Source organism: Epinephelus moara, chromosome 16, assembly GCF_006386435.1.
Source record: "Epinephelus moara isolate mb chromosome 16, YSFRI_EMoa_1.0, whole genome shotgun sequence".
Classification (NCBI taxonomy): domain Eukaryota; kingdom Metazoa; phylum Chordata; class Actinopteri; order Perciformes; family Serranidae; genus Epinephelus; species Epinephelus moara.
This window is the reverse complement of record NC_065521.1, coordinates 26592769-26607140: the sequence shown is the minus strand read 5'-3', so window position 1 is coordinate 26607140 and position 14372 is coordinate 26592769. Positions and strand designations below refer to the sequence as shown.

Here is a 14372-nt window from a genome sequence, read left to right as displayed (position 1 = left end):
AGCTGGTGGGCTCACTGGAGCAATAAAGCACACTTGCTCATACACAAGATGACAGTGTGATGGCTGAAAACCTCCGTTAGAATGTTAATATTTACCTCCTGCGGCACAGAGATGATATGAAGTTTTCCACTGGACTCATACACAGCTCAGTTCTCTTTAAGGTCCAGCCGTGCAGTTCAAGGAACAGCCAAATGTGTGGCAATGATGTTCTCTTAAATTTGGGAATCCCCATGTCTTTTCCAAGCCAAATATAAATCCCTTGTGGTGTTGCAGTTCTTAAATCTGTCAGACAGAACAGCGTCTCTTATTTTCAACTATTATCCTTCTATTGCACTGATATTGCCAAATATTGGAAATGCAGTATACTCTCATATAGAGCCCTCTGATTTCCCCAATGTGGAAAACACAAGGGAATCGTGGAGTCGGATATTAAAAATGGAATCTGCTGTGAAACACGGAATATTGTACAATTTGCTGAAACCTGGATGCAATTAATAAAACTCAGGGTTTTCCCTACTATTAGAAGCATTTTGTTTTTCACAGTGCCTCAGCTGAATAAACAGAAAAAAACTATGCTGATATATTTTGATGTCATTTACAGGCATGCTGCTTCTGTTCTGTGCTCTCTGTGTTGGTGTTTCGCGAGGGTGGGGCTCGGCTCCTCCACACACATTGGGTGTAAGAAGTTAACTCACTGGGCAGCTGATTGGGCTCCTCTGCTTCACTCTCTGACACTTCGCTCCACTCTGCCTGTGTCTGTTTCCAACTTTAACATTTTCTTGACTGCAGATTTTTTCTTGGTCAGCCAAGCTGGATCAAATCCTGTCCGGGTGATCGACAGGCAGCATCTGATGTCTGTGTATCAAGTCAGCCATCACTCGTATCCCCGTGGTCAAACCACCTGTAAATGCATTGAAACAGCCCATGATACCGGCCTGTTCTCACTCCCAACTTGTCAAACACAACTGCTTTGTCAATGACTTTGGCATCACATACCTATGCACAGGGCAGTGAAGCAGCTTTACACCGGGCAGCGGCAATTTCTGATGCTGCCAGCCACTACAGATCTCGTCAAATACTGCTGCTTTGTCAGCAGCTTGTCTAAGCGTGTACGACATCAACACACTTAGACACTCTTTGCTGCAGTATGATACACACTGAGCAGCTATTTCTAACGACGCTGGCAACTAGTAAAGTACACAGACCGAGAAAGTCTGTATAGGGCATGTGGGATAGGTTTTGGACTGTTCAAACAAACACCGGACTTTCACCCAGGAACCCACTATTTCTTTCCCATGTGAAACTAAAGGTTAATGCAGGTTTTTCTAAACCTATCCACATGCTTTTGTCGCCTAAACTTAAGGAAATAAACCTAAAACCAAAGTGTTTCACCCACGCAGTAATTTTCTTCTGAAAATACTGTATGCATGTAACGAGCAGAAACTGCGCGTTTCCTGTGAAGACAGAAATGTTTTTTGAAAAGACACAATGCATGTAGCAAGCATCAATTGAGGTGCGGTTAGTAAATGTCTAAAAGCCATGCAGGAGGCTACCTAGTGCATCATATTTTGCATTTAGGTCCACTGACAAAGTGGTGGTATTTGACGAGTTGGGATGTGAGCGCCTTGAAGATACACATTAGACACTGATGACAAAATTTGCTTAAATCGGAAAACACCAAATTCAGAAAAACTAAAACTAAATCTAGGAGAAAATTTAACAGATTCCATGGGGCCCTCCTTGTAAGGACTGACCCAGTCACCCCTTTACAGAGGGGCCTTGTTCTGTCTGTTCAGCTCAACCACAGTGGAGGCTTCTGTTGTTCAAGTCTGTTTTTCTGCAACCAGCCTTCAAGAGGGCTGCGTGACAACACTGTTCATGTTAAAACACTGTCACTCTAGGTTGGTGATGAACATTACTGTTGGACCCTGTAATCATCCAAAAACTGAGGAATTCAGTATTACAAGCTAAACTTACAGCAGAGCAAAAAAAAGCTCAAATGTGAAGCACTTTATTTTACAAAAGGATTAATCTGGACAAAAAACTTAAAAGGATTCCACAGGGCCCTCGTCATAAAGGATTGACCCAGTCACCCCCTTTACTGAGGGGCCTTGTTCTGTCTTCAGCACAACCACAGTGGAGACCTCAGTTGTTCAAGTCTGTTTTTCTGTAACCAGCCTTCAAGAGGGTTGCGAGACATCACTATTGTTCACTTTTAAAACACTGTCACTCTGTGTGGCTCTGCATGGGACACACTTCTTAAACACTGACATTTCCTCTGTATCGACAGCATATTCACCTCTTCAACAAGCTCTCGGTCTGGTTGTTTTGGTGTGCACCCGAGTGCGATTGCTGTGTTCACACCTGCCCAAACAAACCGCACTTGAGCTCTACTGAACCGAACCAAACAGGGCAGGTGTAAAAGCACCCTCAGTGACTATTGGTAACAACAATTTTCAAAATTGGTCCAGTAATGAAAGAGAGGGGTGCAGCCAGCAGCAATTAAACAGGCTGCAATGTAACCACTCAGAGCATTTGTGCACTGTGAGTACATGTCCATTAAAAGTACTTGTTTTTGCCACTGACAGGCTCACATTATTATTCTAAGTGTCTTACAGTATTATAAAAAGGATCCCTACAGAGGCAGACCTTTTTGTTAAAGCATAAGATCCTTTTTGTTTAACCAGATCAGCCCTGAAATTGCTATCACCAAACCCATCAGACTTTAAATAAACAGCAATTTTATCACTGTAAAATGCACAAGTCGACAGAAACAAAAAAAAACACAAAAAAACATTTTGGTTCGTCTTTCCACTGTTCCAACAATAGCCAAGCCTGGTGTGGTTGAAATTAACCCCTTATTCTCCCAGTTAGATGAGAAAATAAATGGTACAATTAATGTTTTTTAAATGGAGGCTGGTGATTTCTGGGCTCCATATAGGACAGGTCAGAGAGGTGGTGGATGGGTCAAACAAACACTGGACTTTCACCTGGGAACCCACTATTTGTTTCCCATCTGAAACCAAAGGTTAATGCAGTTATTTTGTGCTAGCATGTGTAGCATGCTACATTAGTAACATATGTAACATGAAGTACTGTATGTCATGTGACATGATATTACGTTAGTAAGAACCATACTTTAAGCCAAACCATGATTTTTTTTTTCTATAACTATAACTATAACTATATGCTTTTGTTGCCGGAACTTAAGGAAAGAAACCTAAAAATGAAATGTTCCACACATGCAGTTATTTTATTTTGAAAAACACTGTATGAATTTTGAAAAGACACAATGCATGTAGCAAGTGTCTATTGAGGCACAGTTTGTAAATGTCCAAAACCAACACAGGAGGCTACCTAGTGCAACATATTTTGACGTTTAGGTCCAGTGACAAAGCGATGGAATTCGACGAGTTGGAATAAGAACGGGTTGAGGATACACATTAGACGACTTCTGCTTCTGAAACTACATGTATGTATGAAAATAAGATAAATTGGCATGTATTCAGAGGAATAAAACACGTCACCTGCATCCTTTACAAACTAAGAAACCCCACTAAATTGTGAAGGAAATTACTTCATTCTTTGATGTTGGGTTGACAGCGAGTGTTAGTGTTGGACCCTGCAGTCATCCAAAAAACCAAAGAATTCAACATTAACTGCAAAATTAAGAGCAGAGCATTATGAAGCTCAGATGTGAAGCACTTATTTTTTACAAAAGGATGAAATGTTTGCTTTCTAATACATCAAATTCATTGATATTCATTAAATGTTGAATATTTTCTTCTTGAATTGCTGACATTTTATTCACCCACCTCATGATTACAAATTCTTTCTGTTGACTAGATTTGGTTAAATCAGAAAACACTGAATTCAGAAAAATTGACACCGAACACATGGAAGTTGGTAAAAAAAAATAAAGAATCTGAGAGAAATCAGAATTTGGGAGAGATTAAATAGGATTTGTGGGGCCTTCCTTGTAAAGGATTAACCCAATCACCCCTTTACAGAGGGGCCTTGTTTTGTTCAGCACCACCACAGTGGAGACTTCTTCTGTTCGAGCCTGTTCTTCTGCAACCAGCCTTCCAAAGGGCTGTGTGACAACACTGTTGTTCACTTTTAAAATACTGTCACTCTAGGATGGCGATGAACATTACTATTTGACCCTGTAATCATCCAAAAATGGACGAATTCAACACTACAAGCTAAACTTACAGCAGAGCAATATGAAGCTCAAAAGTGAAGCACTTGGTTTTACAAAAGAACTAATCTGGACAATTCAAAAGGATTCCACAGGGTCCTCGTTGTAAAGGACTGACCCAGTCACCCCCTTTACAGAGGGGCCTTGTTCTGTCTTCAGCTCAACCACAGTGGAGACCTCAGTTGTTCTGTTTGTCTGTTTTTCTGCAACCAGCCTTCAAAAGGGCTGTGTGACGAATGCTGCTGAAAAGTTAAAGCACTGTCACTCTGTGTGGCTCTGCATGGGAGACACTAACATTTCCTGTGTATCAACAGCATATTACATTTTGATGTTTTTATCTGCCCTTATTCCACGTTTATCCATTTAAGGGGTAACTTTGGTATTTTTCTACCTGGACCTTTTTTACCCATGTTATGTGTCTAAGTGACGAATGTTAACAACAAACTTTGAAACTGGTCCAGCATTGAAAGAGAGGGGTGCAGCCAGCAGCAATGAAACAGGCTGCAATGTAACCACTCAGGGCATTTGTGCACTGTCAGTTAACGTCCACTAAAAGTACTTGTTTTTGCCACTGACAGACTCACATTATTATTCTAGGTCTCTGACAATATTATAGAAAGGATTCCTACAGAGACAGATCTTTTTGTTTTGGAGTAAAATCCTTTTTGTTCAACCAGATCAGCCCTGAAATTGCTATCGCCAAATCCACCAGACTTTACATGAACAGCTATTTTATCACAGTAGAACACACAAGTCGACAGGAACAAATTAAAACTCACAAAAAAACATTTTAGTCCATCTCCCCACTGTTCCAACAATCACCAAGTCTGGTGTGGTTAAAATAAACCCTTAATTCACAGTTAGATGAGAAAATACAAGCTGAAATTACGTTTTTTTAAATAGATTCTGGTGAAACTGTGAATGGTGATTTCGGGGCTGTTTCTGGTTAAACAAAAAGGATCTCACTCTTTTACATTTAACATAAAGGTCAAGGCTTGGTGCTCATTCACAATATCGGCATTCGCTGCCACATTTTGATTTTTTCAGACCTGCCCTAATCTCTCCTTGTCTCAGCAGAGTGTTTTCTGGGCACAGACGGAGCAGCAGAGCGTCAAGCGCAGTGAAAGTGAAACTTAACTGTTCCTTATTGTTGCTATCGTTTTTGCAGCCTACTTTAGATTAAACTGTCATGTTGCGTTGCCACTGAAACCATGCACCCCGCGGTCTAGTGGTGGGTCTGACCAGCAAAGGCAAGTTTGCTTTCACGTGCTTCTGCAGCAGCTGCTCTTTTTATCCATCGATCTGATCTGATCAGCGTTGAGGTCTGTCTCTGGAGGGATCCTTTCCATGTCTTCAGACACAGTGACAAAACAAGCATTCTTATTTGACCTAAAGTCACAGTGCACAAATGCCCCAACTGGTTACATAGCAGCCTGTATTGTGGCTTCTAGCTCCAGCACTCTCGCTCAATACTGGACCAGTTTAAAACTCGTTTTTCCCATTAGTCACTTGGACACAGGAACATGGGAAAATTGGGTCCAGGTTAAAAAAAATTGTGAAGTTACCCTTTAAAGAATAAACTACATATTAAATAGGTTGCTGTAAACAACGCTATATCAGAGTGAGTGATAGAAGTGGATCAACTGTTCGAGAGACATCTACACAGAAAGGGTTATTTGTTTCAAATGTCTTGAGTCATGACATAATCGAAACATACTGTACACACACATAATAAAGGACTGTAATTGGAACTAGATATTCTCCCAGACATCAATGAGCACCATTCTCCCAGTAATTGAGTGAAACCAGACTGCGGCTCCTCTCCAATAACGACAGTACAACTCATAATCTCTTTATATGGGTCATGTTTAAGACAGCACAGAATAACACAGAACAAATACTGGCATACACAGCCTTCCCCTGACATGATTCTGCCCCATCCCAAAAAAACACCAGTGCATTCTGGGATAAAATAGAGCCATTTGCAGGCATGTGTGTGCGTGTCTGTGTCTGTGTTTGTGTATGTGCATGTCTCTGTATTGTTCTCCATGTGCAGGTCAGGGGAATAGCTGCAACCAGCACTCGTACGCAGGTGTGTGTTTCACATATTAGCAATACAGAGCACACAGAGCTAACAAAAGGCATATGGCTAACAGTCTTTGATTTGTATCACAGTTTCATATCAGCAAATGATGGTTGGCCTCAGATTTTGCCACTTTTGACTCCAAGCAAAAGCTGTTTGTCAGTCATTGTTCGTAATGAATATCATTACCCAGGAACATGAACGCAGAATGTAGAAATCTGTAAAAGTCAAGGAATGAAATGTGCTTTGCAAAATTGCTGGCTGTTTCCAGAATCTGTCCTTTTGAGTTATATATAGAAAGCAGTATGGAGTAATGTCTGAGTCCGTTACACAGTTCCAGCTGAATTTTGTCACCGCCTGAATCCTGTGATGGTTCCAATCACAGTGCGTTAACTCCGGAGGAAAAGCAGTCAGAAAACTGCAGCTACAAAAACTGTACGTGGAATATGTTGTCATTCTTTGATTGCATTTTGGATTGAGTGGTGATCCACTGGAGGGGGATGACTGGTAGGCACCGAGTCCAGGTTTGAGGACACCAGTCAGGAGGAGGAGGGAAGAGAAAATTGATCCGGTGGGAGTCTGTCTTAATTCCTAACTTTGGCCAATCTGGCCCAACAGGAAGACCAGAGTCATTGCCCCCCTACAGAGAGAAAAAGGTCACTGCAGGTTAATGGGTAACCCATATAGCTCTTAAATGAGAAAACCTTTCTAAGTAATCATCAGTCATGAGGTTCGCAGGTGTCATTTTTACGCTCCGTATCAAATGGAGTCTGTTTACCTAAATGGGAGGCAGTATAATTGGGGTCGTCAGGGGTTCCAGGAGGTCTGTGTAGAAAATGGAACAACTTGGACAACTTTCACCTGAGAGAGCGAGAGAGACAGAGAAAGAGGAGGAAGAAAAGCAAAACTGTTAGAGCCACACAGCGTAGCCAGCCCCATCACACAGCTCGGTGGTCTTATTAACAACGCAAGGCTGCTCCTCTTCTCCCTGCTGTCTCATTACCACTCATGCAAAACTCAAACTGTAAACACTGTCAGCTCAGAAGGAGAGGAGATGAGAGGGGGAGAGAGGAGCAGGCAACTTTTGGATAAGAGACACTGTCCTTTAACAAGAGAGGGCAAAATGTTCTCGAGAACCGTCCCCACCGGCGGCCCCATTATCCTAACAGCTCACTTACTGCAATTTACGCTGTATAAGAGCATCAACTAAATGTCGACACCGTAGTAAACTTCAAGGATGAGGAGCAGAGGTTGGGAGAGGTAATTAGAGTCTGTGACAGAAATAAATGTAAAACTGGAGCGAGCTGCGGAGATACACATTAGCAGAGGCGGACAGAATAAGAATTGAAAAGATGAGCGTGCATGGTAAAGCGCTTTATTACATCCGTGTTTTTGACAATCCATCCTGCCTGTGCCCATGAGAGTAGCTTCCAGACTGACCAATGCAGTTAGATGATAAACAAGGAGCTCCTGTCTCCTCCTCCTCCTCCTCCTCCTCCTCCTCCTCCTCCTCCTCCTATATCTCGATTACCAATCAATAGAGCAGTGTTTCTCCTCACTGGAGCTTTTATGTGACTTGAGAAATGAGCAGGCCTTTTAACTGATGACTGACAACGGAGGTTTTCACTGGATATATATGAAGTCAAGGTCAGGGGTCAAAACGGAAAGGAATAATCAATGAAGAGGTCATTCATTCTGTGGGACCTCCCACTCTGCCCTAAGGGTGAGCCAGCTAATGAGACTGCCCTAATTATTGCTCAACCATGACTGGAGAGGTGTACGTAGTATTAGTATACTACAACACATGTGCTCACAAACAAGTGCGCACACACTCGCACTAAATCAGATTCGGAATATGGTGGCTTTATAGATTCCTCATCTTGCTCTTTTAATTTTTTCTTTCCTCCTCACCCTCGTTTCTGTTTGAGTTAAAGTAATTACAGCCAGGGAGGACAGTGACCATAAATCTGAACATAAATCCAGACAGGAATGTGCAGGGGAAGCAGTGCAGCAGTTTCAAAGGCAAGAATGTAAAACGCAAGGTTGAGACGCATGCAGAATTTTCTCTGGATCTTACAGTCCAAATTCATGCACTGATTAGGGCGGCAACAATTAGTCGACTAAGTGGTTAGTCGACCGACAGAAAAGTAATCGTAAACTGTTTTGATAATCGATTAATCATCAAAATTTGCATGCAAAAATGGCAGAAAATGCTGCTTTCAGCCTCACAAATACGGAGATTTGCTGCCTTTCTCTGTTTTATATCATATCAACATCAATAAATTTGGGTTTTGTACTGACAGAACAAGATATTTAAAGTCATCGCCTTGGACTCTGAGAAGCTGGGATAGACATTTTTCCCTATCTTCTGCCATTTTATAGACAAAATGATTAATTGATAGTGACATTAATCATAAGTTGCAACACTAATACTGGCTCTACAATAAAATAAAATTGTTATAAGCATGCAAGTGATAATTTGCATTCAAAAAAACAATCTGCATTCATGATAAATGTAATAAAAATTGTGCAGAATTGATTCATTCTCGTTGTCTGGTAACTCACAGTTACTTGACCTCTGTCGCTGATATCAACGGCAAAAGAAGACTGAGGTCACAAAGCAGGTGAGCCACCTGTTCTGTTAGCAGGAGATGGTGGCCACCAGGGGGCAGCACTGAGACGAAGCTGGGTGGGCATGCTGTTAGTGCTCTTATTTATTTCATAGACAAAGTCAGCTGAAGGTGAAGGACAACCAGGACACTCTGCAGGAGCATCATCCCCTACTGGCAAAATAGGAAAGCCTACACTCTCGGTCTGACTGAGGTCTAAACATGTGCACAGCAGCAACTTTGTGAGACGTCACTATATTGCTAAGCATTCATAAAAGCTATGACAATAAAACAATCACCTCTCTTGAACATTATGTTGTGGGATTAACTCTAAAATCAATGTATGAGGCTGTATGGAAATGTTCTGACCTGCACATGTGAGTGAAGTAATTTCAGTAAGCTGCCATTCTCTAGATTGAACTTGCCTGAATTGACATGTCTATAAAATACAGCAGTAAAAGAGCAAAACACTGGTTTCATGGCTAAAGGTAAAAGGATTGTTCATAAAGAAACAGCGGCATGACAGTGCTCACAACTTACCAGTTTAATCAGTGGGAGAACAGCAGCCTCTGGTGAGCGCCAGCAGAAGCGCACTCAGGACAGCCAGACACAATGTGCTCCCAGTTCATTCATAATTCCTCACGCGCTGCCTCTCCTTCCACATCTCCCAGCTTTGCACCTTCTCTTTGATTGGTGCCCGAGTTATTTCTAGGGGAGGGGGCAGCTCATAGTGGCGGTTTGTAAACAGACCCTCTTACTCCAATTCGTTTCTGTGTGTCACTGAGTGAGCTTGTTGATTGGGGACGGCGGCGCAGGGCATGTTTGGGCTCGTGTTTTACGCAGACGGAGCGCGCTGACAAAAACAGTCCTGTTAGAGACTGGAGACGAGCTATTTAGATGAGAATCTTCAATATAGCTCCCGAGCCATCTGGGGTGGGGGGTGTTGGGGAGGGAGGGGGGTTACTGTGGAAACAAGGGTGCCATGGTAACGGTGACTGGGGTTACCGAGGAAACAACCGTCGTCATGGAGACTGCATCACAGCGGGCTATATTTGAGGCATCCAAAGAGAAGCACGCTCCATCTTTGATCGCTGTGTGTGTGCGTGAGAGCGCGCCGTGTTTTCTCCGCTTTCACGTGTGTCTTGCACCGATAATGAGACACTGACAGTCGGCTGGCCCCTGTGTTTATGTGGTGCCGTTTTACGCATTTAAATCGCCTACTGGGACAGTTCATGTTCACGGAATTATAGGGGGTTATTTTTTAAAGACAGTAGCATTTGGACTAGACTTGAACGCACAATAAAGGCATATCACAGAACGGTCTAATTGAGATAATATATGCAGAGCTGTGTTTTTCAGACATTACATGTGTTTATTAAACACACACACATATTTAAATTATTCTGAATATTATACATAGGCTATGACTGACGAATCACGACTCATAACGCATGTTAATACAATGTGAGTGTTCTCCGAGTAGCATACATTTGCACTCATCTTTCACAGTTATAAAGCTTCTATTACTACCTGTTGTGAAGATATATTGGCTATTGCACAATGCACAACAGGTCGACTCCCTAGCTCAGAGATGAATAGTAGGCCTAATACTTTAAGGAGCTCTTCTCTCCAAGCGCGAAAGGAAACCATAGAGAGTTATGAATTCAGATCACTGAAATGAAAAAAATCCTGATTCTTTGAATGGAGCAACAAAGCAGCGTCTCTGAACAGACAGGGTTTGGTTTCTTTCTTTGTCTCTCTTTTATTTCCTGTCTTTCTTCATCTGATCTGCTTCCACACGCTGGAGCGCAGCGACAGAAGCAGCTGTGTGTTTACACACACCACCCCTTTTTCCTGTGTTCAGGGCCATGACTCGGAAATTGGCTACACGTCGGTGAAAATCTTTTTGTTTATGTTCACACAATTCTGCGAGTTGTTTTGCGCGGTGGTGGGGAAGTTGGGCTGTTGTTTGAACGCGCTGTTGATCCCGTGCTCCTCTATCACCATATACTCGCTCTTGCTGAGCGAGGAAGAGGAGCGAGTCTTCCTCAGCTCCTCTGTGTCTGCTAGAGGCTGACAGCTGCCCACGTGCAGGTATTGTGCCTGCTCCTCGCCCTCCGTCTCTCTGTGGTAGAAGTAGTTGAAATTGGAGACGATGACAGGCACAGGCAGGGCAATTGTCAGCACACCAGCGATGGCGCAGAGAGACCCCACAATCTTCCCCCCTATTGTCACGGGGTGCATGTCCCCATAACCCACGGTGGTCATGGTGACAACAGCCCACCAGAATGCGTCCGGAATGCTGTTGAAGCCCGAATCTGGGTCGTCTGCCTCCGCGAAGTAGACAGCACTTGAAAAGAGGATGACACCGATGAACAGGAAGAAGATAAGCAGGCCCAGCTCGCGCATACTGGCCTTTAGAGTCTGTCCTAAAATCTGGAGCCCTTTGGAGTGACGCGAGAGTTTAAAAATACGAAACACCCGAACAAGCCTAATTACGCGCAGAATGGCTAATGACATGGCCTGCTGTCCGTTCCCCTGCCTCTCTGCCAGCTCTGTGCCCAGGGTGATGAAATAGGGAATGATGGCCACAATGTCAATAATATTCATAATGTTTTTGGAGAACGTGGCTTTACTCGGGCATGCAAAGAAGCGCACCAGCAGCTCGAAGGAGAACCAGATGATACACAGCGTCTCCACCACAAAGAATGGGTCTGAGAAGGGGCTGATGAAATATGGGAGTGTGCCATTAATCACAGGTGCAATGGTGATCGGATCCCTGTTCTCGTCCCTGAACTCCGGTAATGTCTCTAAGCAGAAGATGACAATGGAGATGAGAATGACCAGGACCGACACTATCGCTATGCCCCGTGCGGGACCCGAGCTCTCTGGGTATTCAAAGAGCAGCCACACCTGTCTCTGAAATTCATTCTCTGGCAACGGCCGCTCCTCCTCTTTTATGAAGCCCTCATCCTCCCTGAACTTCTCCATAGCCTCCTCACCCAGCTCATAGAACCGGATCTCCTCAGAGAAAATGTCAATGGGCACATTCACGGGTCTTCTGATGCGCCCGCCAGACTGGTAGTAATACAGAATGGCATCAAAGCTGGGTCGGTTCCGATCGAAAAAGTACTCGTTCCTGAGAGGATCAAAGTACCTCATCCTCTTCTTGGGGTCCCCCAGCAGCGTCTCTGGAAACTGGGAGAGAGTCTTGAGCTGCGTCTCGAAGCGTAACCCTGATATGTTGATGACGACCCTCTCGCAGCATTCGTGATCCGGCTCGTATCGGTCCAGAGAGTGGTGGCCCGGGAGAGCCGCCGACTCTTCCAGCATGTTGTCACACGCCACGACCGTCATCACGTCGGCTTCTGTCTCGGTGTATCCGTGGTTCACCAGGTTGTCGCCCCGGGTTTTGGTTGCGCTCGGCGGGGGTGATTGCAGGAGGCTGAGGTGGTCGTCCATGCGCGGTTGAAGAGGCATACAGGGGCGGCCGCCTCGCCCCCTCCGCGAACCCCGGTCAACCACAGCCGCCACCACAGCCTCTTCTCCTCCGCCGTCTCTCTCACTCTCTCCCTGCGCTTCACTTTCACTCACTCTCTACTGTTGCTGTTCCCGCCCACGAGGAAAGATCTGGGTTTATAAACAGGCCATCCACCCGCCCACGGCGCGCCAGCGCTGGATACCTTTCCCCATCCGCCGCCAATCGCAGGGCGCACCGATGTACACAAGAAGCAACAGACGGGTGCCATTCAACACCGTCGCTTGGGCGTGCCCGCCTCCCTCTGCCCCTCTCTCCGTCTTGTAGACACGCGCTCAGGAACACACACACACACGCGTCCAAACTGTCTCCTTTTTAAAACAAGGTCATTGTCCACAGATAGGACATATTCAAATAGGCTACTCATAAATATATCAGAGCCCATTTCTTTTTCCGGGACAGTCTTAAAAACGCACCAGCATTACGCATTACCCTCTGTTGCATCTTTTGTTCATTCGGGTGTGTCATGGCAAAATTAAAAGCACTTGGAAATGGGATATTGTACTTAACTGACCCGTCGTTAGTTTCTGATTACGCACTGAGAAACGATGGCTGGAATGACATCTCATCTGTAATATGAAATACAACTGATGCCTGCGTCCTAAAGTGGTGATGGTACGCCTTACAGTGAGGAGGAGCAAATAGGGAGGGGATGGGAAAGAGAGGAGAGAGGTCGATATGAGAGAAAAAATGTGTTGTTCAAGTACTAGCAGTATGAAAAATAATACCAAATATGTTGCATACCCCCCCCCCCCCACACACACACAAAACAAGTGCCAAGAGCTCACTGAATTCTAATAACCATGATATCAAGGGACACACACAGTCCTTCCACACACACACTAACCACATATAATATTTAACAGCTAATATGGTGAATGTCAAAAGGGCAACTACAGTACACAGCATCGCCGGTCCTGTGACAGATGTGATCAGATATAATCACGCAGGAGACAGAGAGAGGGAGAGTAATCCTTGCCTCGCTCGTCTGAAACCTGACCAGTTTTCACTCTGGTGGATTATCAGATGCACCATGCTCACCAGTAATGTTTAGCCTTTACAACTATAGTTTTGAATGTCAAGATATCTGGCCATAAAAGTGACAATAGTCCCCAAATTTTATCATCATAATACCTGAAAAAGCAAGAAAATGGGAGATATAGGAGGTCACTGTAGCAATATTAAAAGTGTGACAACGATTCCTTTCATAATCCTCAGTTAAAGCTCCAGTTGTTGCATACACATGTAGTTGGCAATTTTTTACAGTCCAGTGACATTAGTTGCAGAGATTTAGTCCAGTGATGCCCCTGGGGGTTGCTGTCCGAGGTGCTGAAATGAAAAACCAACCGAGAACCGTGAGTTTTTCTTTTTACCAAAAATATTTTTCGCCTGCAGGCAGAAGCAATCTTATTAAGTCAGCCTGAGTGGAAGGAGCCAAAGCACCACGGTAACAGCACTAAAGTTTAGTGAAAAGGACAAGAGGTCAGAAGACAGAGAAGTCTGGTATAGCCACAAGTTGCCATCTGTAATCTGTAGCTAGCTAACCAAGCTGATGATAAACACTCTGGTTGTGAATTAAATGCAAAAAAAAGTGGTTTTTATTTTTTACATTTTGGATTTGAGTGGGTTTTTTTGTCAGTTTTGTCTCTACATTGTGCTCAGAAGAAAATGGCTCCACTTATTAGAGGGACCGTTCATCCCAAATCAAAAAATAACATATTTCCTCCTACCTGTAGAGCTATTTATTCATCTACAGTGTTTTGGCGTGAGTTGCTGAGTGTTGAGGATACAGGCAATAGAGATGTCTGCCTTCTCTGTATATAATGGAATCAGATGGCACTTGGCTTGGGTGGGGGGTTCGAACCCAGGGTGGGGGAGCCCTTCTGTGTGGAGTCTGCATGTTCTCCCTGTGTCAGTGTGGGTTTCCTCCGGGTACTCCGG

General features: G+C 44.0%; 1 protein-coding gene across 1 annotated transcript; it reads right to left on the bottom strand.

Moving 5' to 3' along the window:
• Positions 1-5928: 5928 nt before the first annotated feature.
• Positions 5929-12592, bottom strand: LOC126403419 (potassium voltage-gated channel subfamily A member 3). Its single transcript, XM_050066075.1, has 3 exons — positions 9434-12592; positions 7063-7145; positions 5929-6924 (listed from the first exon to the last, which is right to left on the bottom strand). Exon 1 carries the CDS (start codon positions 12371-12373, stop codon positions 10778-10780), a length of 1596 nt encoding a protein of 531 aa, XP_049922032.1. The 5' UTR covers positions 12374-12592; the 3' UTR covers positions 5929-6924; positions 7063-7145; positions 9434-10777.
• Between the last annotated feature and the right edge of the window lie 1780 nt (positions 12593-14372).

Coding starts and splice junctions, on each gene's coding strand:
- LOC126403419 (XM_050066075.1), bottom strand. CDS start 12,373: ATGCCTCTTCAACCGCGCATGGACGACCACCTCAGCCTCCTGCAATCA.